Source organism: Mustelus asterias, chromosome 14 (assembly GCF_964213995.1).
Source record: "Mustelus asterias chromosome 14, sMusAst1.hap1.1, whole genome shotgun sequence".
NCBI lineage: Eukaryota > Metazoa > Chordata > Chondrichthyes > Carcharhiniformes > Triakidae > Mustelus > Mustelus asterias.
Genome location: NC_135814.1, coordinates 30,379,172 through 30,400,486, shown reverse-complemented (window position 1 = coordinate 30,400,486; position 21,315 = coordinate 30,379,172). Strand labels below are relative to the sequence as shown.

Here is a 21,315-nt window from a genome sequence, read left to right as displayed (position 1 = left end):
GACCCTTATGCAGCCTCTGAAGTACATCCCTGCTCTTGTATTTTAGCCCTCTCAACATGAATGCTCGCCCTCTCGACATGATTCTGACAGATTGGGGCCACTACGCATGCACAGAGTTCCGGAGTTGTCAGCCTCTGGTGTGAATAAGCACCGCCCCCCCTCCCCCCCCTGCACCCCCCCCCCCAAGGGTTTTTAATGATATTCACGATTGTGACCTCTGTAGTGCACAGAGTGGGGAGATTCGGGTCTGAAGTTGCACTGAAAAAATAGTCATGATCTAGACCAATTTTGTTGCCAACTTTTGGGAGAATCGCCCCCATTGTTGCTGAACAAGCCAGTTCCTGGAAGGCAGCCTGCCTGATTATAACTTTCTTGGTATTCTGAAAACAAGGAGGAAGAACTACTGGTCCCAAAAGCACAGAACTCCAGTAACAACTTCAATATATTTAAAATTAAACAAGATTTCTTTAGAAGAAAAAATACTTAAGTAGATAAGATAACCTTCCCACAGAACTTCCAAAAATGCACGCTTGATAAGGATACACAAGTAAACATCTATTTGGCAACAATTTCTGTATAGACTTTTGCTATAAAAATCTCGTAATATTACTCAAAGCCAGAAGTAGCTAATATTAGAAAATTGTACACTGGATTCCCAATTTGCCATACTGTTACACTACGCAGAAAACTGCAGCTGGAACATAGAATCTAGATTGTAGTGGAAGAATTAACATTGTCTACCATTAACTTCAGGTTAATATTTAACTTTGGGTTTTGCCAAGCAAATTATTGAGTTAAAAGCAAATTACTGCAGATGCCGGAATCTGAAACCAAAAGAGAAAATGCTGGAAAATCTCAGCAGGTCTGGCAGCATCTGCAAGGAGACTTGAAAAGCTGAGTTACAGAGAGAGATTGAATAGGTAGGGACTTTATTCCCTGGAGCGTAGAAGATTGAGGGGAGATTTGATAGAGGTGTATAAGATTTTGATGGGTATAGATAGAGTGAATGCAAGCAGGCTTTTTCCGCTGAGGCTAGGGGAGAAAAAAACCAGAGGGCATGGGTTAAGGGTGAAAGGAGAAAAGTTTAAAGGGAATATTAGGGGGGGCTTCTTCACGCAGAGAGTGGTGGGAGTGTGGAATGAGCTGCCGGATAAAGTGGTAAATGCGGGGTCACTTTTAACATTTAAGAAAAACTTGGACGGGTTCATGGATGAGAGGGGTGTGGAGGGATATGGTCCAAGTGCAGGTCAGTGGGACTAGGCATAAAATGGTTCGGCACAGACAAGAAGGGCCGAAAGGCCTGTTTCTGAGCTGTAATTTTCTATGGTTCTATGGTTCTATGAGAGAAAAGAGCTGTCGTTTTGAGTTCAGATGACCCTTTATCAAAGCTAAAAGGCATAGAAAGTGGGAGATAGTTATGCTGTACAGTGGGGGAATGAATGATGAGTCGTAGCCACAAAAACAAGGGGAAAGGAGGAGCTAATGGCAGTCCATAGAGTGATTGCAAAAGGTATGAATGGCCAAACAGCAGAGAAGCTGAAATCAGAGGATAAGATATGACAGATGAAAATGTGGGGGGAGGGGGGAGATGGGTGGGAGAAAGACAAAATTGAGAAAAAGAGGGGGGGGAAAAAGAAGCAAAAGGGGATAAAATAGGGAGAAAGAGTTGGGGGGCGGGGGAAGATAAATAAAGAAAAACTATTGCATTCGCTTTTCCCAATGTGGTCTCCTCTATATCGGAGAGACGAAGCGTAGACTGGGTGATCGCTTTGCTGAGCACCTTCGGTCTGTGCGCAATCAGGGCCCTGACCTTCTGTTTGCTTGCCATTTTAACACACAATCCTGCTCCCATGCCCACATGTCTGTCCTTGGCCTGCTGCAATGTTCCAGTGAAGCTCAATGCAAACTGGAGGAACTGGAGATACATTCTGCACTCTCTCGTTTCCTTCTCTATGAACGGTATGCTTTGTCTGTATAACGCTCAAGAAACAATACTTTTCACTGTATGTTAATACACGTGACAATAATAAATCAAATCAAATCAAGTTGATACAAATTTTTAAAACTCATCTTCCGGCTCGGCACGTTACAACCTTTCAGCCTCAACACCGAATTCAACAACTTCAGGTGATTAACTCCACCCCACCTCGACCCCTTTGTTTTCATTTTATTTAATTTCTAACCGTTCTCTACCTTTTATTTCTTTATTGTCTTTCTTTATTTTTCTTTTCAGCCGTTTGACCATTCACACCTTCTATTCTCTCTATGGACTGCCATTAGCACCTCTTAGCCTTTCCCCTTATTTTTGTGGCTATGACTCATCCTTCATTCCTTCACTCTGCAGTATAAATATCTCCCAATTTCTATGCCTTTTAGCTTTGACAAAGGGTCATCTGGACTCGAAACATCAGCTCTTTTCTCTCCTTACAGATGCTGCCAGACCTGCTGAGATTTTCCAGCATTTTCTCTTTTGATTTTAAATTATTGAGTTTGATAAAGTTGTCCTGTAAAAGAAACCAAGACCCCTGTCTACATCAATGGGGATGAAGTGGAAAGGGTCGAGAGCTTCAAGTTTTTAGGTGTCCAGATCACCAACAACCTGTCCTGGTCCCCTCCATGCTGAAACTATAGTTAAGAAAGCCCACCAGTGCCTCTACTTTCTCAGAAGACTAAGGAAATTTGGCATGTCAGCTACGACTCTCACCAACTTTTACAGATGCACCATAGAAAGCATTCTTTCTGGTTGTATCACAGCTTGGTATGGCTCCTGCTCTGCCCAAGATGGTATGGAATTACAAAAGGTCATGAATGTAGCCCAATCCATCACGCAAACCAGCCTCCCATCCATTGACTCTGTCTACACTTCCTGCTGCCTCGGCAAAGCAGCCAGCATAATTAAGAACCCCAACTTACTTTAATGCAAAGTAAGTCCATTCAAAAGTTTGACAGCAGCTGGGAAGAAGCTGTTCTTGAGTCGGTTGGCACGTGACCTCAGACTTTTGTAGCTCTCTCTTCCACCTTCTTCCTTCGTGAAAAAGCTACAAAAGTCTGAGGTCACGTGCCAAGTAGTCTATTTAAAGGGCCCAGTCAGGAGTCAGCAGAGCTGCAGCCAACCGTGCTGCTGAAAGCATAAGAAAGATGAAGGATGACAGGAAGACGTGGGAAAGTTGTCACCCCCTCCCCGAAACCCCTTCGCCGGTTTTCTGATTCTAACCTGGAGCTCAGCCTTGTGGAGGTAGATGTGTGAAAGTGGCCAGCCACCCAAACTATACAGTCACAGCTGGTGGTTAGGGAGCAACAGAACTGTGGTTCCTCACAGCTGGCTGCCATGCCACAATAGGTTGAGTGGTCCAATAAGGGCAGGAAATGTGAATAGCATGACACATTTAGGTGCCAAACCGCAGAATGAAGTCAATGGGAATCAGTGGGAATACTCTCCTCTGATTGGAATTGTAGTTGAGAATTCTGATTAATTCTAAACACCCAACATGAAGGTAATTAGCCAATGTTTTTAAATGTGGTTTGAGAATAATACAAAATATGTAAGTGACATCTTAATGTCTCTAAGAAATGTTTTTAACATGCCATTAAAATGAAAGATGTATTCATGAAAGATATCAGTACAAGTCAGGCACAAATAATGCAACAAAGTAAATTACCAATACATATCTAAGCCGGGGAAATACATCCAATAGATAAAAGTGCCTTCAATAGAGCCAGTTTAAATTGGTTAGAGAAAATGCTGAATCATAAGAAGCCATTTTTTAGGAGAGAACTTCCGTAAAACAGACTGACCAGTAAGAGTTATATTTGAAGGTGTCAGAGAATTATTGATTGAAAGACGTCATCAGTAGATTGACAGATCAGTGAATGAATAAAATTGCTGTTAATTAAGTGCTGAATAGATTAACCTGATAAAAAAAAAAGTAAAACTATTCTACTTTTTGGCATGAAATCTGAGATCTTTTGTGAAAGCCTGCTAGTGCATTAGCTGTGTCGGTGGAACCATTGATCGCTCATTTTGGCCAAAATGAGATTTGTTTTGTACTAATTGTATGTTTATCTGAATATTGTTAATGCATAATGTTTTTGATTCTAACGTTTCAATGTTTTAATAAAACTAGTTTAATTGAAGAATTTCATCGAACTGAATAAACTTTATTTGCCTTTGTGAAATGAAATGTTTCATGAAAAGATTCAGTCTTTAAATTAGTCCGGCCACCTGATTGTGGTTGTGGACCTTTTCACATTTGGTTTAGAGGGGAGTCCTGTACACACAATAGGAAGCTCATTCCCTTATCCCTTTACTGACTTCTGTCCAATTTATTTCAAGGTGGTTGAAAACCCCAGTGAATATTTGATCTAAATTATGTCGGCTTATTTCAAGGCGTTCATCTTACTGCATATTCAGAGTGTTCTGTTTTTCTGTTCAGGTGAAATAGACATTGAAGTTCTTGGCAAAATTCAGTCCGTGAATCCAGGCCTTTTAATTCATAATGAGGTGGTGGAACCAAACCCTGAGCATATCTCCATGTACAAAGGTGTATATTTTAAAAGAAATAAGTATCTAGATTTACCACGTATTTTCAGGTGAAGAAAAGCAATAATTGTGTTTGAGGTGTTAAATCATCTTTGATCTAACTCTGGTAGTGAACATGTATGGGTGAGACATCACAAACTTTTTGATTGATCACAGAATCAAAGAAGAATAGTAACCAAGCTCAGCAAAAATAACTTAATTCATAACTATCTTCTCTGATTATGCTGTCATCTGTGTTCAAAAAAGTTAATCGTCTTTAGTAAAATATTGTATTTTTGAGTGGGATTTTGTGCTCACTGGGCTGAGTCTGTAAACAAACCATTGGAAAGAAACAGATGTGGAGGGCACAATGTTGTTCAGTGAAGAACATTAAAACTCTGAACTTGAAATAAAGGATCCAAATAAATGCAATCCCTGTTTTTGAGCTGAACCATGGCCAGTGGAGAAGAATGCAGTGTCTTCCTGGAGGAGAGAAGGAATTTTACAAGGGGAAGTCAGGTCTGAGCATTTTCCAAGTTTCTGTTCAGGTAGCCCCTGTGAGCAGGTTCCCCCATATTCATTTAACTTTTTATTTCACCTTTAAAGTTTAAAGTTTATTTATTAGTGTCACTAGCAGGCTTACCTTAACACTGCAATGAAGTTACGGTGAAAACCTCCTAGTCGCCACACTCCAGCGCGTGTTTGGGTACACTGAGGGAGAATTTATCATGGACAATGCACCTAATCAGCACGTCTTTCGGACTGTGGAAGGAAATCAGAGTATTTAGAGGAAACCAAGGAAACACGGGAAGAACGTGTAGACAGTGACCCAAGCCGGGAATCGAACCCGAGTGCCTGGCGCTGTGAGGCCTATAATGGCCCTAACACACCACTCAAATGTGTTTTGTGCCAGGCGCGAGATGGCCTGAAAATCATGGCTATAGTTTGAACTGAAACCGCAAACCCCATACATGAAAACACCCTTGTGTAGCATGAATCTAACTAGCGTTGCACTTTTTCTTAAACAATAAACACTAACTTAAACCCACTTAAATCCATATCTTATTTCCAGGATGTAACAATACAGATAGATTACTTTAAACTACCTCTGTTTTCTGACAGGGAAGGCGAGGGAGGTTTAGGGGTGAGGGATGTTTATTATTATGTGGTGACAGTGCTGGAGCATTGAGGCAGGCCTTGCCTTCAGCCTTCCTGCACACTGGGCTGCTTGTGCATTTGTTTTGGGGTTGCCCGCCTTGACACATTTTTCAACCTGCCTACCCCAATTAAAAATCTTAACTGAGAATGAAACGTTTTTAAAAGTCAGGATTGCCAAACTGGGAAATCTCCCAACTCGACAAACCTAGCTTGCAGATAGGAATCTGGGCCTACGTGTCAGCTCCTGGAAACCAATAAAATGATGAAATTGAAAAAGTGATCATGTTTCTGATATATATTTATCAGCATGAGTGATCTTATTTTCTAATTCTACTTGTGTTCCAGCAGTTGTGAAATAAAAGGGTTTGGGTCAAAACATCTCATTCCATTGGAACCCGATGAGTTCAGAAGAATATGAATGACTAAGCAAGAAAAGAAATGAAAGCAAGAAGTTTGATTTCATTCACATGGCTGAGGTAACAGCAGCTGAAGATTTTTAAAAATTCATTTGTGGGACATGGGCATCGCTGGCTGGCCAGCATTTCTTGCCCATCCCTAGTTGCCAATGAAATGAATGGCTTGCTAGACCACTTCAGAGGGCAGTTGAGAGTCAACCACATTGCTGTGGCTCTGGAGTCACATGTAGGCCAAACCAGGTAAAGATGCCAGACTTCCTTCCCTAAAGGACATTGGTGAACCAGATGAGTGAACCAAATTTACAAGCAGCAGAAATGGGAGATATTCAACATATCAGTCAGGGCTGTATATGAACTCAATTCCAGCCAATTATCTAATTGTGTCACTTTGTGTTCAATATACTGATGGCTGTATGTACCATAGTCATTAGAATTCATGTTCCTTTTGTCATTATTCTTTAGTAATCATTCTTTGCCTGCCCTTAGCACACCTGCTATCAATGGAGGTGTGGGTAGCTTATTGATAGGAAATCCTCATGAACATCTGCCAGGTTGTGTCAGTTGAGCGACACTCAGATTTCCTTCCATTACAGGAAATCCCTACCATTTCCCATTGGACAATAGTTTAGATTAAAAACTAAGTGGAGAAGGAAATTGATATTAATGAGATGATGCAGTAAGATGGAAATGTGAAAGGAAGATCTGAAATGGGTAAAAGGGCCCCTTTTCAGCCAAGCTTTGGGCTGTTGTGTGATATAACGAGGATGAGAACAATGGCTGTAACTCTCCTCCCTCCCGGAGCACAGTAGCACGGTGGCACAGTGGTTAGCACTGTTGCCTCACAGGGATCCGAGTTCGATTCCCGGCTTGGGTCACTGTCTGTGCAGCTTGCATGTTCTCCCCGTGTCTGTGTGGGTTTCCTCCGGGTGCTCCGGTTTCCTCCCACAATCCGAAAGATGTGCATTGACCATGCTAAATTCTCCCTCAATGTACCCAAACAGGCGCCGGAGTGTGGCGACTCAGGGATTTTCACAGCAAGTTCATTGCAATGTTAATGTAAGGCTACTTGTGACACTAATAAATAAACTTGAAAACAATAGGATTTACCAAATACCCTCTGAAGAATGCAATGCCCTTTTCAAATGTCCATCCAATTTGACTCCTTTTCCCCAGAATTTCACAATATCATATTTCTGTTAGCTGTACCAGAGTTTCAGGGGAAACGGAATGTGAAATTATTATAAGAAGGTCCTCAAGTGTGAAACTGTTGGTGCTCCCAAAGAGCCAAAACAGACAAAACATCCGGAATGGTCTCCTTCTCTAGTCGAATGATTTCTTTCAGGAACTATGTGGTGGGATTCCTCCTGGGATTTGTTCCCTAAGGTTTAGGTTTTGGCTACAACACAGCACAGCAGCTCTCCGCTGGGGCTTCACAATCTTATTCTGGATGTAATTCTCATGAAATGCAAACCTCACCCAGATGGAGATGTTTGGGGCAACTGCAAATTTGTCCACATTTCCCCGTGACAAAACGGGTCTAATCCTGACAGAAGTAAGTTGTGCCCCACTTTCAGACCTTCCAATCAGAAATCTGCATGATTCCACTGTTGCCCCAGTGAAAATTTCAATGCCTTTAAACATGGTGACGGATTTATCACAAATAATTTTGAGAAAAGAATGAAGCTTATATAAAAATACATTTGCGTTTCTGATGTATTTTTTTTGTCTAGGTGTTGTATTATGTGGTAAGTGTTCAAGATACAATCAAGTACTTCCACAGCCTTCTGAAAACTAACTGCAAACTTCTAATAGTACAGACTGCAGGTAGGTGATTTCCAATGTTTCTGGTGCACGAACACGTCCAGTGTTTCTGGTGCGTGAATACGTCCAGTGTTTCTGGTGTGCGAACATGTCCAGTGTTTCTGGTGTGCGAACACGTCCAGTGTTTCTGGTGTGCGAACATGTCCAGTGTTTCTGGTGCGTGAACACGTCCAGTGTTTCTGATGCGCGAACACGTCCAGTGTTTCTGATGCGCGAACATGTCCAGTGTTTCTGGTGCGTGAACACGTCCAGTGTTTCTGGTGCGTGAACATGTCCAGTGTTTCTGGTGCGTGAACACGTCCAGTGTTTCTGGTGCACGAACACGTCCAGTGTTTCTGATGTGCGAACATGTCCAGTGTTTCTGATGCGCGAACACATCCAGTGTTTCTGGTGCGTGAACATGTCCAGTGTTTCGGGTGCGCGAACACATCCAGTGTTTCTGGTGCGCGAACACGTCCAGTGTTTCTAGTGCGTGAACATGTCCAGTGTTTCTGGTGCGCTAACATGTCCAGTGCTTCTGGTGTGCGAACATGTCCAGTGTTTCTGGTGTGTGGACACGTCCAGTGTTTCTAGTGTGTGAACACGTCCAGTGTTTCTGGTGTGCGAACATGTCCAGTGTTTCTAGTGCGCGAATACGTCCAGTGTTTCTGGTGTGCGAACATGTCCAGTGTTTCTGGTGTGCGAACACGTCCAGTGCTTCTGGTGTGTGAACATGTCCAGTGTTTCTGGTGCGCGAACATGTCCAGTGTTTCTGGTGCGCGAACATGTCCAGTGTTTCTGGTGCGTGAACATGTCCAGTGTTTCTAGTGCGCAAACAGAGTTGAAAGTGCAGAACTGGGTGCAGTTGATGAGGGAAATACCAGACATCTGAAGCCAACATAATTTTGGTGTCCATATTTGAAGCCTTTGGAAGCAATAGTATTCTGTTGGGGAGTGAGTACCTGAGTTTTGTGTAGGGGTTTGGATGCATGTGGCAATTCAAGACGAAGGAATACTGAAAGGAGAGTTGGAAAACATGGAGGTAGATCCTTGATGAAGCAACTGAGAGAAAGCATTGTTTGAAAGAAGATTTTAAAACATGTGTTTTGAGACTGGAGTTTGGAAAGACTCATGTGACAATAATTTGGGTGGAATTTGAGGAGAAATTCACAGAAGATCAATTGAGTGATGTATGCCACAAGGTCTCAGATAGGGTGTTATCTGACCACTATTAGCCTGTTGTGTTACAGCACCTACGTATTTACTAAAAACATTATAGCATAAGATATCCTTGAAATCTGTATGAAGATTAGGAGGAAATGAAGGAGTATTGTATTTTAGTTAAACTTTTCATACTTAATTAATTTTTTTCTTGTTGTTAAAAGCTAATTGGCAGTCCTATGACTCTGTTCCTCTACATTTTCTAAAAGTAAGTAAAGCAATATGGTCTTGTGAGCCCAAGTTCCATCCTGAGAACTTCCCATCCAGTAGTAACTCTGGGGGTTGTAACATAAGCCTGTATATGGTATTTTATAAAATGCCTTTTGGAAGTCCATGGACACCACATCAGTTGTGTTACCCTCATCAACCCCCTCTGTTAGCTGGTCATAGCACTCAAGCAAATTAGTTCATTATTGTTTCCCCTTAACAAATCCCTCCTTGGTTGCTTTAAAGAATTCAGATTTGTCCAAGTGACTATTAATTTTGACTTAAGTTTGACCAAAGTTATCTTTTCCAAAATCTTTAATGTCAGTAATCTCCCCACTCCTTTACCACATGGCATCTATCATATGCACACTTTTTCGGTTTCATCATTTTCAGTGTCTCTTTTGCAATCCAGGGATCTCTGCATTTGATTGCCCTCACTTTCTTCCATGTGCGAATATACTTTGACTATATCCAAACTATCTTCTCTTTAAAAACAGTCCTTTGTTCCAGTCCTGCCAATTTTTGATTGCAGTGTACCTGGGTCAGAGCTGTTCCCACTCCATGGAAGGCTGTATTTCCCCAACTAATGATTTTTTACTCTGGATTGTCCCTTTTCCTTTTCCATAGTGAACTTACACTTCCAACGTATGAATAAAAAAAATATAGTCACTTTTTCCTCAAAGCTAAGATTCTCCTGACAATGTCACTGCACTCTTTATAGTGTGATCAATTCTTACTGCTGTCAGAGACCAGAATGTGCGCAGTGACCCATCTGTTCTAATGTCTTCTCCAGTTCTAGCATACCCTCCTGTTCTTATAGTCTATCTTTGGCTAAAAGAGGATATTCTTGCATATATCTTCTTAACCACCTTATCCACCTGTTACCTTCAAGGATCTGTAGTTAGCACTTCAAGGTCCATCTGTTCCTCTACACTTCTCAGTAGCCTACCATTTGTTCTATTTTCCCTTGACATTTTCCCCATATGAATCATCTCACATTCTTTGATTTGAATTCCATTTGTCACTTCTTTCCCCACCACCCAATCCATTAACATCCTCCTGCAATTTATGTATTCTTTCTCACTGTCAACCACATGGCCAATTTCTGTATCATCGGCAAAATTCTTAAGTTTGCAATCTACATATAATGGTTGATAGATACCCCCAAAAAGCAAGGGGCATAGCACAGAGTCCTGCAGATTCTTACTGGAATTAGCCTTCCAAACATAAAAATATCCATCAAACTTTATTCTTTGCTCCCTGATGCTAAGCTATTTTGGACTTCACCTTGCCCTTGCATCCCATAGGCTTTTACTTTCCCCTCAAATCTGCACGTGGGATTTGGTCAAATAGCATGCTATGCAACACGTTGGGCACATAAAATGTGCCTCCCTCAATAACCTGCATGTTACACAAGGCTATGCAGACATGACGTCCTGTTGACAAATCCATGTTGACTCTTGATTGATTCAAGTATGTTTTTCAATATTTTTTGCAGCACTCGGACAGGCTGACTGGTTTTATCCTTCACTCCCTTTTTAAACTAAAGTACAATGCTAGCAATCACTAACATGGAGGAATCCCCTGCTGTCAGGCATTCTGTGCCCAATCTAGGGACACACCATCAGGCAGAGAGGACTGGCCACTGAAAGCCACTCACCCCACTGCCTTTGTCTCCAACCACAACCCCTTCCTGCAACCCATGACATATGACCTCCATCCCGTTCTTGGTCAGCTGTGGCCTGGGGTCCCACGATGTTCCTGGGCCTCTGTTGGTTGCGGTGCCACTAGCAGCCTTTGCTCCTGCAAGCAATGGCAAGCTGCTGGCCTCCGATTGTCCAGCAGTGGGACTTCTGCCACCGGGGACCTCAATCACAGGGACGGCCCATAGGCAGCTGGTTAGGTTCGAGACCAGCACTTGATTCCCCACAGAACTGACAGAAATTCCTTAACAGAGAGTGGAAAGACCCCCACGCCGGCACAACAAAAGCTGGCCAATTTTACAGATGAAGTGAGCTGTATTGGTTGGTCTGAGTGGACCATCTTACTGTTGCAGAACAGGACTGTGGGCGGGATTTTCTGGCCACATTCACCCCAAAACTGGAAAATCCCACCCGAGGTCAATGGATCTTTGCATGGTGTGTGTCCCGCCGCCCCCCCCCCCCCCTGCCCCCCCCCCCCCCACCCCCCCCGCCCACCCCCTGCCCCGCTACATTTCCCACGGTGGGCGGGCGAGATGGGAAAATTCCCCCCATATACCTGTATTTTCAGCGTCAGAGAGGCTGGAGCTAAAGAAATGGATTGTGGGATTTCTCTCTCCCCTGACCGGCACGGTAGCACAGTGGTTAGCACTGCTGCTTCACAGCTCCAGGCTCCCGGGTTCGATTCCCGGCTCGGGTCACTGTCTGTGTGGAGTTTGCACATTCTCCTCGTGTCTGCGTGGGTTTCCTCCGGGTGCTCCGGTTTCCTCCCACAGTCCAAAGATGTGCGGGTTGGGTTGATTGGCCAGGTTAAAAAAATTACCCCTTAGAGTCCTGGGATGCATAGGTTAGAGGGATTAGCGGGTAAAATATGTGGGGGTAGGGCCTGGGTGGGATTGTGGTCGGTGCAGACTCGATGGGCCGAATGGCCTCCTTCTGCACTGTAGGGTTTCTATGATTCTATGATTTCTATGACCCTTCCCCCTCTGATGATATAGACTGTAGTACAATGAAGTGATAGTTATGGTAATGAATTAGTGATGGACTTCAACCCAGATAAATGCGTAGTGGTCCATTTTGGCAGGTCAAATGGGATGAAGGAGTACAATATAAAGGGAAAGACTCTTAGTACTGTAGAGGATCAGAAGGACCTTGGGGTCCGGCTCCATAGGACTCTAAAATCGGCCCTGCAGGTGGAGGACGTGGTTAAGAAGGCGTATGGTGTGCTGGCCTTTATCAATCGAGGGATTGAGTTTAGGAGTCCGGGGATAATGATGCAGCTATATAAGACCCTTGTCAGACCCCACTTGCAGTCCTGTGCTCAGTTCTGGTCACCTCATTACATGAAGGATGTGGAAAAGATTGAAAGGGTGCAGAGGCAAGTTACAAGGATGTTGCCTGGATTGAGTGACATGCCTTATGAGGATAGGCTGAGGGAGCTCGGTCTTTTCTCCTTGGAGAGACGGAGGATGAGAGGGGACCTAATAGAGGTATATAAGATGTTGAGAGGCATAGATCAGGTGGACTCTCAGAGGCTTTTTCCCAGGGTGGAAACGGCTGCTTCGAGAGGACACAGGTTTAAGGTGCTGGGGGGTAAGTACAGGGGAAATGTTAGGGGGAAATTTTTCACACAGAGGGTGGTGGGCGAGTGGAATCGGCTGCCGTCAGTGGTGGTGGAGGCAAACTCAATAGGGTCTTTTAAGAGACTCCTGGATGAGTAGATGGGACTTAATAGAATGGAGGGTTATAGGTAGGCCTAAAAGGTAGGGATATGTTCGGCACAACTTGTGGGGCCGAAGGGCCTGTTTTGTGCTATAGTTTTCTATGTTTCTATGTTTCTATGTGTATCATGATGTAACAGTGATATCAGCAGTAACACTGAGCTGGTGGAATAGTCTGTACTCTAGAGAAATGTGCTTATCTCATTGTGTGCATAGTGTATCTCAAGTTAATATAGTAGTTTTGACATGATCTTCCTGAATCAGACTAGAGTTATTCATAGAAAGATTTTCCCTTGATTTCTGTTGGAATCATCCAGCATCTGCCATTTGATGGACGTCTTTGGAGTTTGCCTTCTGCCTCGGATGGTCAGCGTGGTCCTGGTTTCCAACAATCCTCCAACGACTGGTGCCCTGGGCATTCTTAGCCTCTGTCTGCTCCTCATGTCAGTGACATGTGCCCTCACCACTGTGCAATACCCACCGAATCGATGAGCTAACATCCACTGATGTGCTAGTATCTGTGCTGGTGTTTGCTTCAGAATAAGGATGTGACACTGGTGTAGGTGTCAGTGTCTCATAATCAGAGGTTATAGGAGGCTTTTAAGGGACACCGCAGACTCTTACAGACGGTACATCTGCAGGTGGAAGACAACATATCAGTACATTCAATCATCACATAGTCAATGTACAGGCTCAGCAGGCTGATAAGACAATGGAGAACTCCAGCATTGTGCCATCTTGACTGGAAGATCAATGGGCGCTCTTGCTGTGACATTTCTACTTCAGATGAGAGGACCCCACAATGTTTGCACCCGGCATCGCACTTATACCTGTGCACTGCACACTTACCTTCATCCAGCACCTCTGCATTACCCCAACCGGTGGAGTGAGCTCCACTGTGACATTCCACCTCTGGTGCATCCATCTCGTAGCGGGCCAGGACATGCGGATTGGGCGGTCCACCACCCGCCTTTCTATGCTTCGCCACATTATGGCTAATCTTTTGAAATGGAAGAATAGAATTCATTATTAGTGCTCCTGTCCCTGAAACAGCATTCCAGCTTTCCCGTCCCCCCACCTCCATCCCGAGAGCCAGGTTATGGGTGTGTCAGCATGGCTCACCTCACCCTCCAATGCACTTAGGCCAAGTATGCAGCCAAACCTAGCCTTGGCAATTCAAGCTTCACTGCCAGTTGACACAGTCTTACACCCCTGAGTGTTATGACGAATGAACACCTGACTACACTTCTCCACGCAGTTCCATGCCATCATTGTACTAACCCTTGCCAATATCAGGCGATCATTGAATCTTTGGCGGCACTGAAGCCATGTGTGGTACACTATGTCGTGACTGCTGACCTGGATGGGAACCTCTGCTCAAGCCTTCTTGGTGACATAGGGCCATCTCTGGACCTCAAATGCCCCATCTGGCGCTGATATGCTCCACTAGAACACCAAGGCATTTATCGGAAAAACGGAGGGGAGGATTGCAGTGTACTCACTGGACTTGCCCTTCCACTTTCCATTCCCATTGTTGCAAACAATGCTTCCTTTTTCCATGCAGAACACTCCCTGTGCCTCCGCATCAACCCTTGCAACCCACAGGACGTTGGCTGCAGAATCCCCTTTGTAGCCTGTGTCTGATTCCTTCCCAGCCTCGTTGGCCGAAGGAAGATACATTTCAGGCTGGGTATGCTTTAATTTCCCACCCAATGTGATCGTGTGAACATAATCTTGTCCAGGAGCGGCTTCTACTTCTACTTCTCACTTCCAGGCCCACTAACTTCACTCGCACCCTGAGCATAAAATTCAGGCCATGGATTCAAATTCCATCATGACAGCTGGTGGAATTTAAATTTGATCAAAAACTCTGGAATCGAGTCTAACTGTGGGCACAAAATGACGATGGTTCACTGACGTCCTTTTGGGAAGGAAATCTGCCACCCTTAACTGGTCTGACTTGTATGTTACTCCAGACCCACAGCAATGTGGTTGACTGTCCTCTGAAAAGGCCCAGAAGCTACTCAGGTCAAAGGTAATTAAGGATGGGTAACAAATGTTGCCCTTGATACCCACATCCCATGAAAAGAATTAGAAAAAATGTAAAATGTCTAATCTAAATTGTTACTGTCAAAAAGAAATCGGTGAGTGAATAAAAATTTATTCTGTCTTTATTGTCCTATCCGCATTTACCACATACATGGAAATGATTTATTATTGTCACATGTATTTCTCAGTCTGTGGTGGAGTCCTGTTACACGTTGCTGAGCTCAAAGAAGGCAGCCCACAGTGATCTAGTGATCCCTTGGTAAATTTCCCTGTTCCTGGTGTCAATTTGAATGTGATGCCAAATCAATGTGTTCTTCAAGCATCCTCTAGCTTTGATTTCTTCAAATATGGTGAGCAGCCAATTAAAGCCCAATTTTAGCAGAGTGCAAACCAGGATTTAAAACTACCGAACCCTAAATTTTATAGCTGGAAAAATAAATGATTGGGGCATAAACATGGATTGAAGCTGGAGGCTAAAATGTTGTAAACTTTAAAAATATCATTATAAAAAGGTGCAGAATTTCTTTCAAATCACATTGAATTTTCCGGGTCAGTGAAGCTGTTCAGCAGTAACTTTGATAAATAGCATGGCATTAAAGACACAGTTCATATGTTTCATATGAAGCAATTTTTTAAAGCGGCATCTCGGCCTTTTGGCTAAGATGCAAATGAGCTCAAGTCTTGGAGGAGGAACCTCCCCCTTCTCCAATCAGCTTGGCTCATGTAGATCAGGCCCAGAACAGGGTGGTTTGGTCGCTCGCCCTGTCTTGTCAGCCTGGATCTGAAATGTCTCAACTTGTTGAGACTCTGAATTGGATTTGATTTGATTGAATTGGAAAAGTATAAAAAAAATTAAAGACACAGTGGCAATGGCCGTCTGAGCGGCTCCAATGCTTTGCTGAACGCTGCACCGACCGATTGCTGGGATCTGTCTGCCTGGTTCCCAGACTGTACACAAGTAACCTTACATTGACTTTGAGATTACTCAGGGCCTCCCAATCCTGCAGCCTCCCCAGTAGTGACGCTGGTGATGGAGAGGCTGTTGAGCTGCCAAACCTCTCGCTGGACTGAGCTGAGGCCACTGCCCTCAATTAGCTGGCACGCCTTTGATTAGATTTGCTTTGATTTGATTTGATTTATTATTGTCACATGTATTAGCATACAGTGAAAAGTATTATTTCCTGCGCGCTATACAGACAAAGCATACCGTTCATAGCGAAGGAAACGACAGAGTGCAGAATGTAGTGTTACAGTCTTAGCTAGGGTGTAGAGAAAGACCAACTTAATGCGAGGTAGGTTCATCCAAAAGTCTGACGGCAGCAGGGAAGAAGCTGTTCTTGAGTCGGTTGGTACGTGTCCTCAGACTTTTGTATCTTTTTCCTGACGGAAGAAGATGGAAGAGAGAATGTCCGGGCTGCTTGGGACCCTTAATTATGCTGGCTGCTTTTTCAAGGCAGCAGGAAGTATAGACAGAGTCAATGGGTGGGAGGCTGGTTTGAGTGATGGACCGAGCTTTGTTCACGACTCTTTGTCGTTTCTTGCGATCTTGGGCAGAGCAGGAGCCATACCAAGCTGTGATACAACCAGAAAGAATGCTTTCTATGGTGCACCTGTAAAGGTTAGTGAGCTGGTGACCGCCTCTTAATTGCTCACCACTGGTAAGACCATAAGACCATAAGACATAGGAGCGGAAGTAAGGCCATTCGGCCCATCGAGTCCACTCCACCATTCAATCATGGTTGATTTCAACTCCATTTACCCGCTCTCTCCCCATAGCCCTTAATTCCTCGAGAAATCAAGAATTTATCAATTTCTGTCTTGAAGACGCTCAACGTCTCGGCCTCCACAGCCCTCTGTGGCAATGAATTCCACAGACCCACCACCCTCTGGCTGAAGAAATTTCTCCTCATCTCTGTTCTAAAGTGACTCCCTTTTATTCTAAGGCTGTGCCCCCGCGTCCTAGTCTCCCCTGTTAATGGAAACAACTTCCCTACGTCCATCCTATCTAAGCCGTTCATTATCTTGTAAGTTTCTATCAGATCTCCCCTCAACCTCCTAAACTCCAATGAATATAATCCCACGATCCTCAGACGTTCATCGTATGTCAGGCCTACCATTCCTGGGATCATCCGTGTGAATCTCCGCTGGACCCGCTCCAGTGCCAGTATGTCCTTCCTGAGGTGTGGGGCCCAAAATTGCTCACAGTACTCCAAATGGGGCCTAACCAGTGCTTTATAAAGCCTCAGAAGTACATCCCTGCTTTTGTATTCCAAGCCTCTTGAGATAAAGGGCTGGGCATGTCCCATTACCCACCTGCATGGAGCTGGCTCCAGTTTTCAGTCCTGGCGGCAGAACTACTTACCTGGGGGAATGGGGGGTTGGATATTCAGCCATCTGCATCCCTAGCTGCTGGGAATTTCAGTCCACTGAGCTTAGTTTGCATCTTGTGATAACCAGCAAGGTGATGGAAAGGCATTCATGTTTTAATATGTGTTCCGCTCTTTACCTCATGATAGAAACATAGAAACATAGAAACCCTACGGTGCAGAAGGAGGCCATTCGGCCCATCGAGTCGGCACCGACCACAATCCCACCCAGGCCCTACCCCCACACATTTTACCCGCTAATCCCTCTAACCTACGCAACCCAGGACTCTAAGGGACAATTTTTAACCTGGCCAATCAACCTAACCCGCACATCTTTGGACTATTGATGCTATTGAGGATTTCCCTGTATGTACTTGGCAACTAGTGAAGGCTCAAACTCACCCTTGCCAGTGCTGAAAAGCCATGAGTGATCAATATCGGTCCTACTTGTGGAATATCAAGCTTGGAGTTTTGTAGGCACCAGCAACTCTGGAACAAGATCAATTTAATACGGTCACCGCAAATCCTCGTGCATTAACTTTGAAGATATGTAATTGTAGTTAACTGACACAGTAGATTTATGAATTTTTAAACTCACATTTATGCAAATAAAAGTTTATTTCCTTGCAAATCGTGCTTTGCATTATTTCTAAAAGTCTGTTCCAGTTGACATTTCAAACTAAAAATGATTTTTTAAAAATGTTTTAAATGAAAGCTTTTGTGATGAAACAGCAATCTGTCCTCTCTTAAATGTTTGAAATTTCTTACAATACTGACTGAGACTCAATGCAAAAGACAAAGCATACCACTTCAAACTGCAGAACCCAATTCTTAATCAAATAATTAGGAACATGGAAATAGATAATTAAATGGCTGTAAATGATCAAACCCACTGCTGAATTCTTTTGAATATAAACAACAGACAAACTGTATCTCAACAGCACCATCTGGATAAGAGTCACCTGCAAATATACAATGGCACAATCAAAGAATAATGATTGAATTACGAGCAGAGGATGTGGGAAAACCTCAGCAGGTCTGCCAGCATCTACTGGAGAGAAACAGAGTTAACAGCCGGAATTCTCTGGCCGTTTATACTGGCAGGATTCTCTGGTCCCGCTGGTAGCGTACCCCCGCCCATGGGCTCCCCCCCCCGACGTGGGGTGACGTCAATTGGAATTCCCATTGACAGCGGTGAGACCAGAGAATCCCGCCACTAGCAGGCAGTGCCCCAACTCCCACTGGCGGGAAAAACAGTGCTGGGAGGCCGGAGAATCTCGCGTAATGTGTTTCTCCCCCCAAAAAAATGCTGGCCGACCTGGTGAGTTTTTCCTGTGTTCTCTGTTCTTGATTCCAGCATCTGCAGTATTTTGCTTATTTTAATGATTGAATCATAATTGATGGCAAGGAAGAGATATTGTATATCTGCCCATCAGTTCACAACCTCATCGCAAATTTGAGAAGGCCGGAACAACCTGCTCAAACAGGCCAAAGTATTTTGTTCTGATGCCTATTCTATACAATTTAGTAACATTGTAGAGAATGACATTGGATTGCATAGAATATACATCACAGACACAGGCCATTCTGCCCTACCAACCCATGCTGCCATTAGTTCTCCACTTGAGCTTCCTCCCATCTTTCCTCATCTAAATGTCCCACCATAACCACTTATCCCCTTTTCTCTGAAATGCTTGACTTGCTTCCGCTTAAATGTGTGTTTACTGTGAGCATCAACCACTCCCTGTGATTGGGAGTACCACTTCTTGGGTAAAGAAGTTGCTTCTGAATTCCTTATTGGATTCTGATATTGATGGCCTCTAGTCTGCTCTTCCCCACAAGAGGAAATATTGGCCGCGATTCTCCCATCGCAACCCACAACTTTTCTAGTGGGAGATGCGCGTCGTCGGCCTTGTTCCGGGATTTGCGTATGCGCCGGGAATGCATGCGCATCTCCCAGAGCCGGAGAACAGTCGCCTGTCAGGCCATGCTGAAAACGGTGGGGAGGCAGGTAAGTCATTTGAATCTTTAAAAAATTTATTTTAAATATGCTTATCAGTTCATTATCGGGAACATTCAGGTCCCGATTGAATCTCCCACCCCACCAGGAGTATTTCATTCCAGCGGGGTTTACACTAGCTCCCCACATTCAGGGAACAAGCGGGTGACCCCGCCGGAATGAAGTGGGGGGCAATCGGGATCCTCAGGTGGTCGGGTGGCAGGAGGGGTGGTGCCCCAGGGCCTGTGCCCCCTGGCACTGCTGAAGGGTCAAAGCGCCCATGCCCAGGGGGCACTTTGGCACTGCCCACCGGGCATTGGGCAGTGACAAGGGGGCGGGGCCTATTGTGGGCAGAGCTTGGGGGCGATCGGTGAGGGTGGGGGGTCACGCGCTGTCACTCTGCAGACAGGATCGGTCTGGGGTGGAGGGAGGGCAGCGATTGGGGTGGGTTGGGTGGGTGGTCTGCTGGGGGGGCATGTCTCCCGGGGCAGGGTCTGACCCTGGGAGGGATCAGTGGGAGGGGGCGGGGGGATCTGCCGGAGTGAGGGGGTTGGGGGGGATCACCATTGCTGGGGGGGGGGTGGGCTGTGCATCGGGGCGCTCTGGGATGGGGGGGGGGGGTTCAGGGTTGGCCCAGGAATTGCTGTAGGGGCTGCGATCGGGCCATGGGGAAGTGGGGCTGGAGGGGCAGCACTGTGGGGGTCCTAGGCTGGCCAGCGATTGAGCTGGCCAGCAAACGGGGAGACTGACAGATCGGGACCACTGCGCATGCGCAGAGTTCCAGAACTGTCAAACTCAGGTGTGAATAGGCCTCACCCCACTGAGTTTTTAATGATATTCATGACTGGGACCTCTGCAGTGCACAGAGTGCGGAGATTCAGCTGAGAAGCTGACCTGAGAAAACAATAGGGATTTAGAATGGTTTTCCTGCCAATTCAGCACTTTTGGGAGAATCGCGGCAATTATCTCTGTGTCCACTAAATGAAAGCCTTTCATAATAAGATCTCCCCTCCGATTACTTTTTTCCAAGAGGATAGAGACCTAGCCTGTCAATCTTTTCTCTTATGTATATGCATGCATTCCTGTTATCATCGGTGAAAATCTCCTCTGCTCCCTATTCACAGCCTCTATGTCCCTTCTATAATATGGTTACCAGAAGTGCAAGCTGTAAGCGTGGTCTAACAAAGCTCAGATGACATTTTATCATAACTTCCCTACTTTTCAGTTCTATTCCCTTAGAAATAAAACTTAATATTGTTTTTTTACGGTCTTGCTAACCTGCGATGCAACATTTAGTGATTGAATCATTTGTATTCCAAGACCCTTTTGTTCCCCTACCAAATGTTCCCCAAATTTACTCCCCCCTGCCCCCCACCGCCATCCCGTCCTAGGGGTGCCCTACAGCCCGTGATCACCACCACCCAAATAACCTCCCATCAATACTCTTTGCATTTGTCCGGTTTCTTTTCCTGAAGCTAAGTCCAAAGCCTCCTCTTCTTTTCTTGCTCTTGACATCAGATATAGACCACCATTCTATTGAATGCAGTATACATTTCTGAGTCTATCATGCGTTTTACATTGTTGTAACTGAGTTAATATTTCAATATTTAGAATCTACCACCATTCTTGCCCTTTTGTCTCGAAACTTCACGGCACTTTGTCCACATAGTTGGTCTTCTATCTTCCTCTTGCATTTTTTGGGGCTCTGATACACTCCCAGCTGTGTGATTCTTGCACAGAACCAGAAAAACACCAGGAATGGGAGCAAATGACTTTGGAGTTCAATGAACTTAGTGTGGCGCCATTGCCTAACAGCAGTTCCAGGAAAGGTTCAAGTGCTCCACTCAACAGGTGAATGTTTGTGAATGCATCTGCCAAAAACAACTATCGATTACAGCAACAACACTTCAGGCTGTTCAATGCACCAGACTCCCATCACTCACCCATCAGCAATCCCTATTTGTCAGGGCTCAAGATTAACATTCGGAAAGCTTCACACATCTTCCAACAATGATGGTATCTTCCTGCCTTGTACCCCTTTCTCAGTTCCCAGAGCACCCTTACCTGTGATTGATCCAGTGGGAGCAACAGGACAATGTGAGATACCAAGTTTAACGGGATGGTGGTGAATATGAATCGGGGCGTTTTTACAGAGGGAA

General features: G+C 44.7%; 1 protein-coding gene and 1 long non-coding RNA gene across 3 annotated transcripts in view; one reads left to right on the top strand and one right to left on the bottom strand.

The window, feature by feature from the left end:
• The window catches only part of LOC144503560 (histamine N-methyltransferase-like), a 21,065-nt gene extending 14,134 nt beyond the window's left edge, over positions 1-6,931 (top strand). The window contains exons 2-3 of one of the 2 annotated variants that reach the window (XR_013499511.1): positions 4,434-4,541; positions 6,026-6,931. Coding sequence is in view for 1 of the 2 variants with exons in the window: in XM_078228044.1 (XP_078084170.1) it covers positions 4,434-4,541; positions 6,023-6,036 (122 nt within the window). In the remaining variant the exon portion in view is untranslated. Of the gene's footprint in view, positions 1-4,433; positions 4,542-6,022 lie in introns of both variants that reach the window. The other variant, XM_078228044.1, reaches the window with a different exon arrangement.
• LOC144503561 (uncharacterized) overlaps positions 1-21,294 on the bottom strand; it is a 22,275-nt gene extending 981 nt beyond the window's left edge. The window contains exons 1-2 of the long non-coding RNA XR_013499512.1: positions 21,100-21,294; positions 17,560-17,646 (exon numbers count right to left, since the gene is read on the bottom strand). This is a non-coding gene — a long non-coding RNA (uncharacterized LOC144503561). The remainder of the gene's footprint in view (positions 1-17,559; positions 17,647-21,099) is intronic.
• Positions 21,295-21,315: the final 21 nt, after the last annotated feature.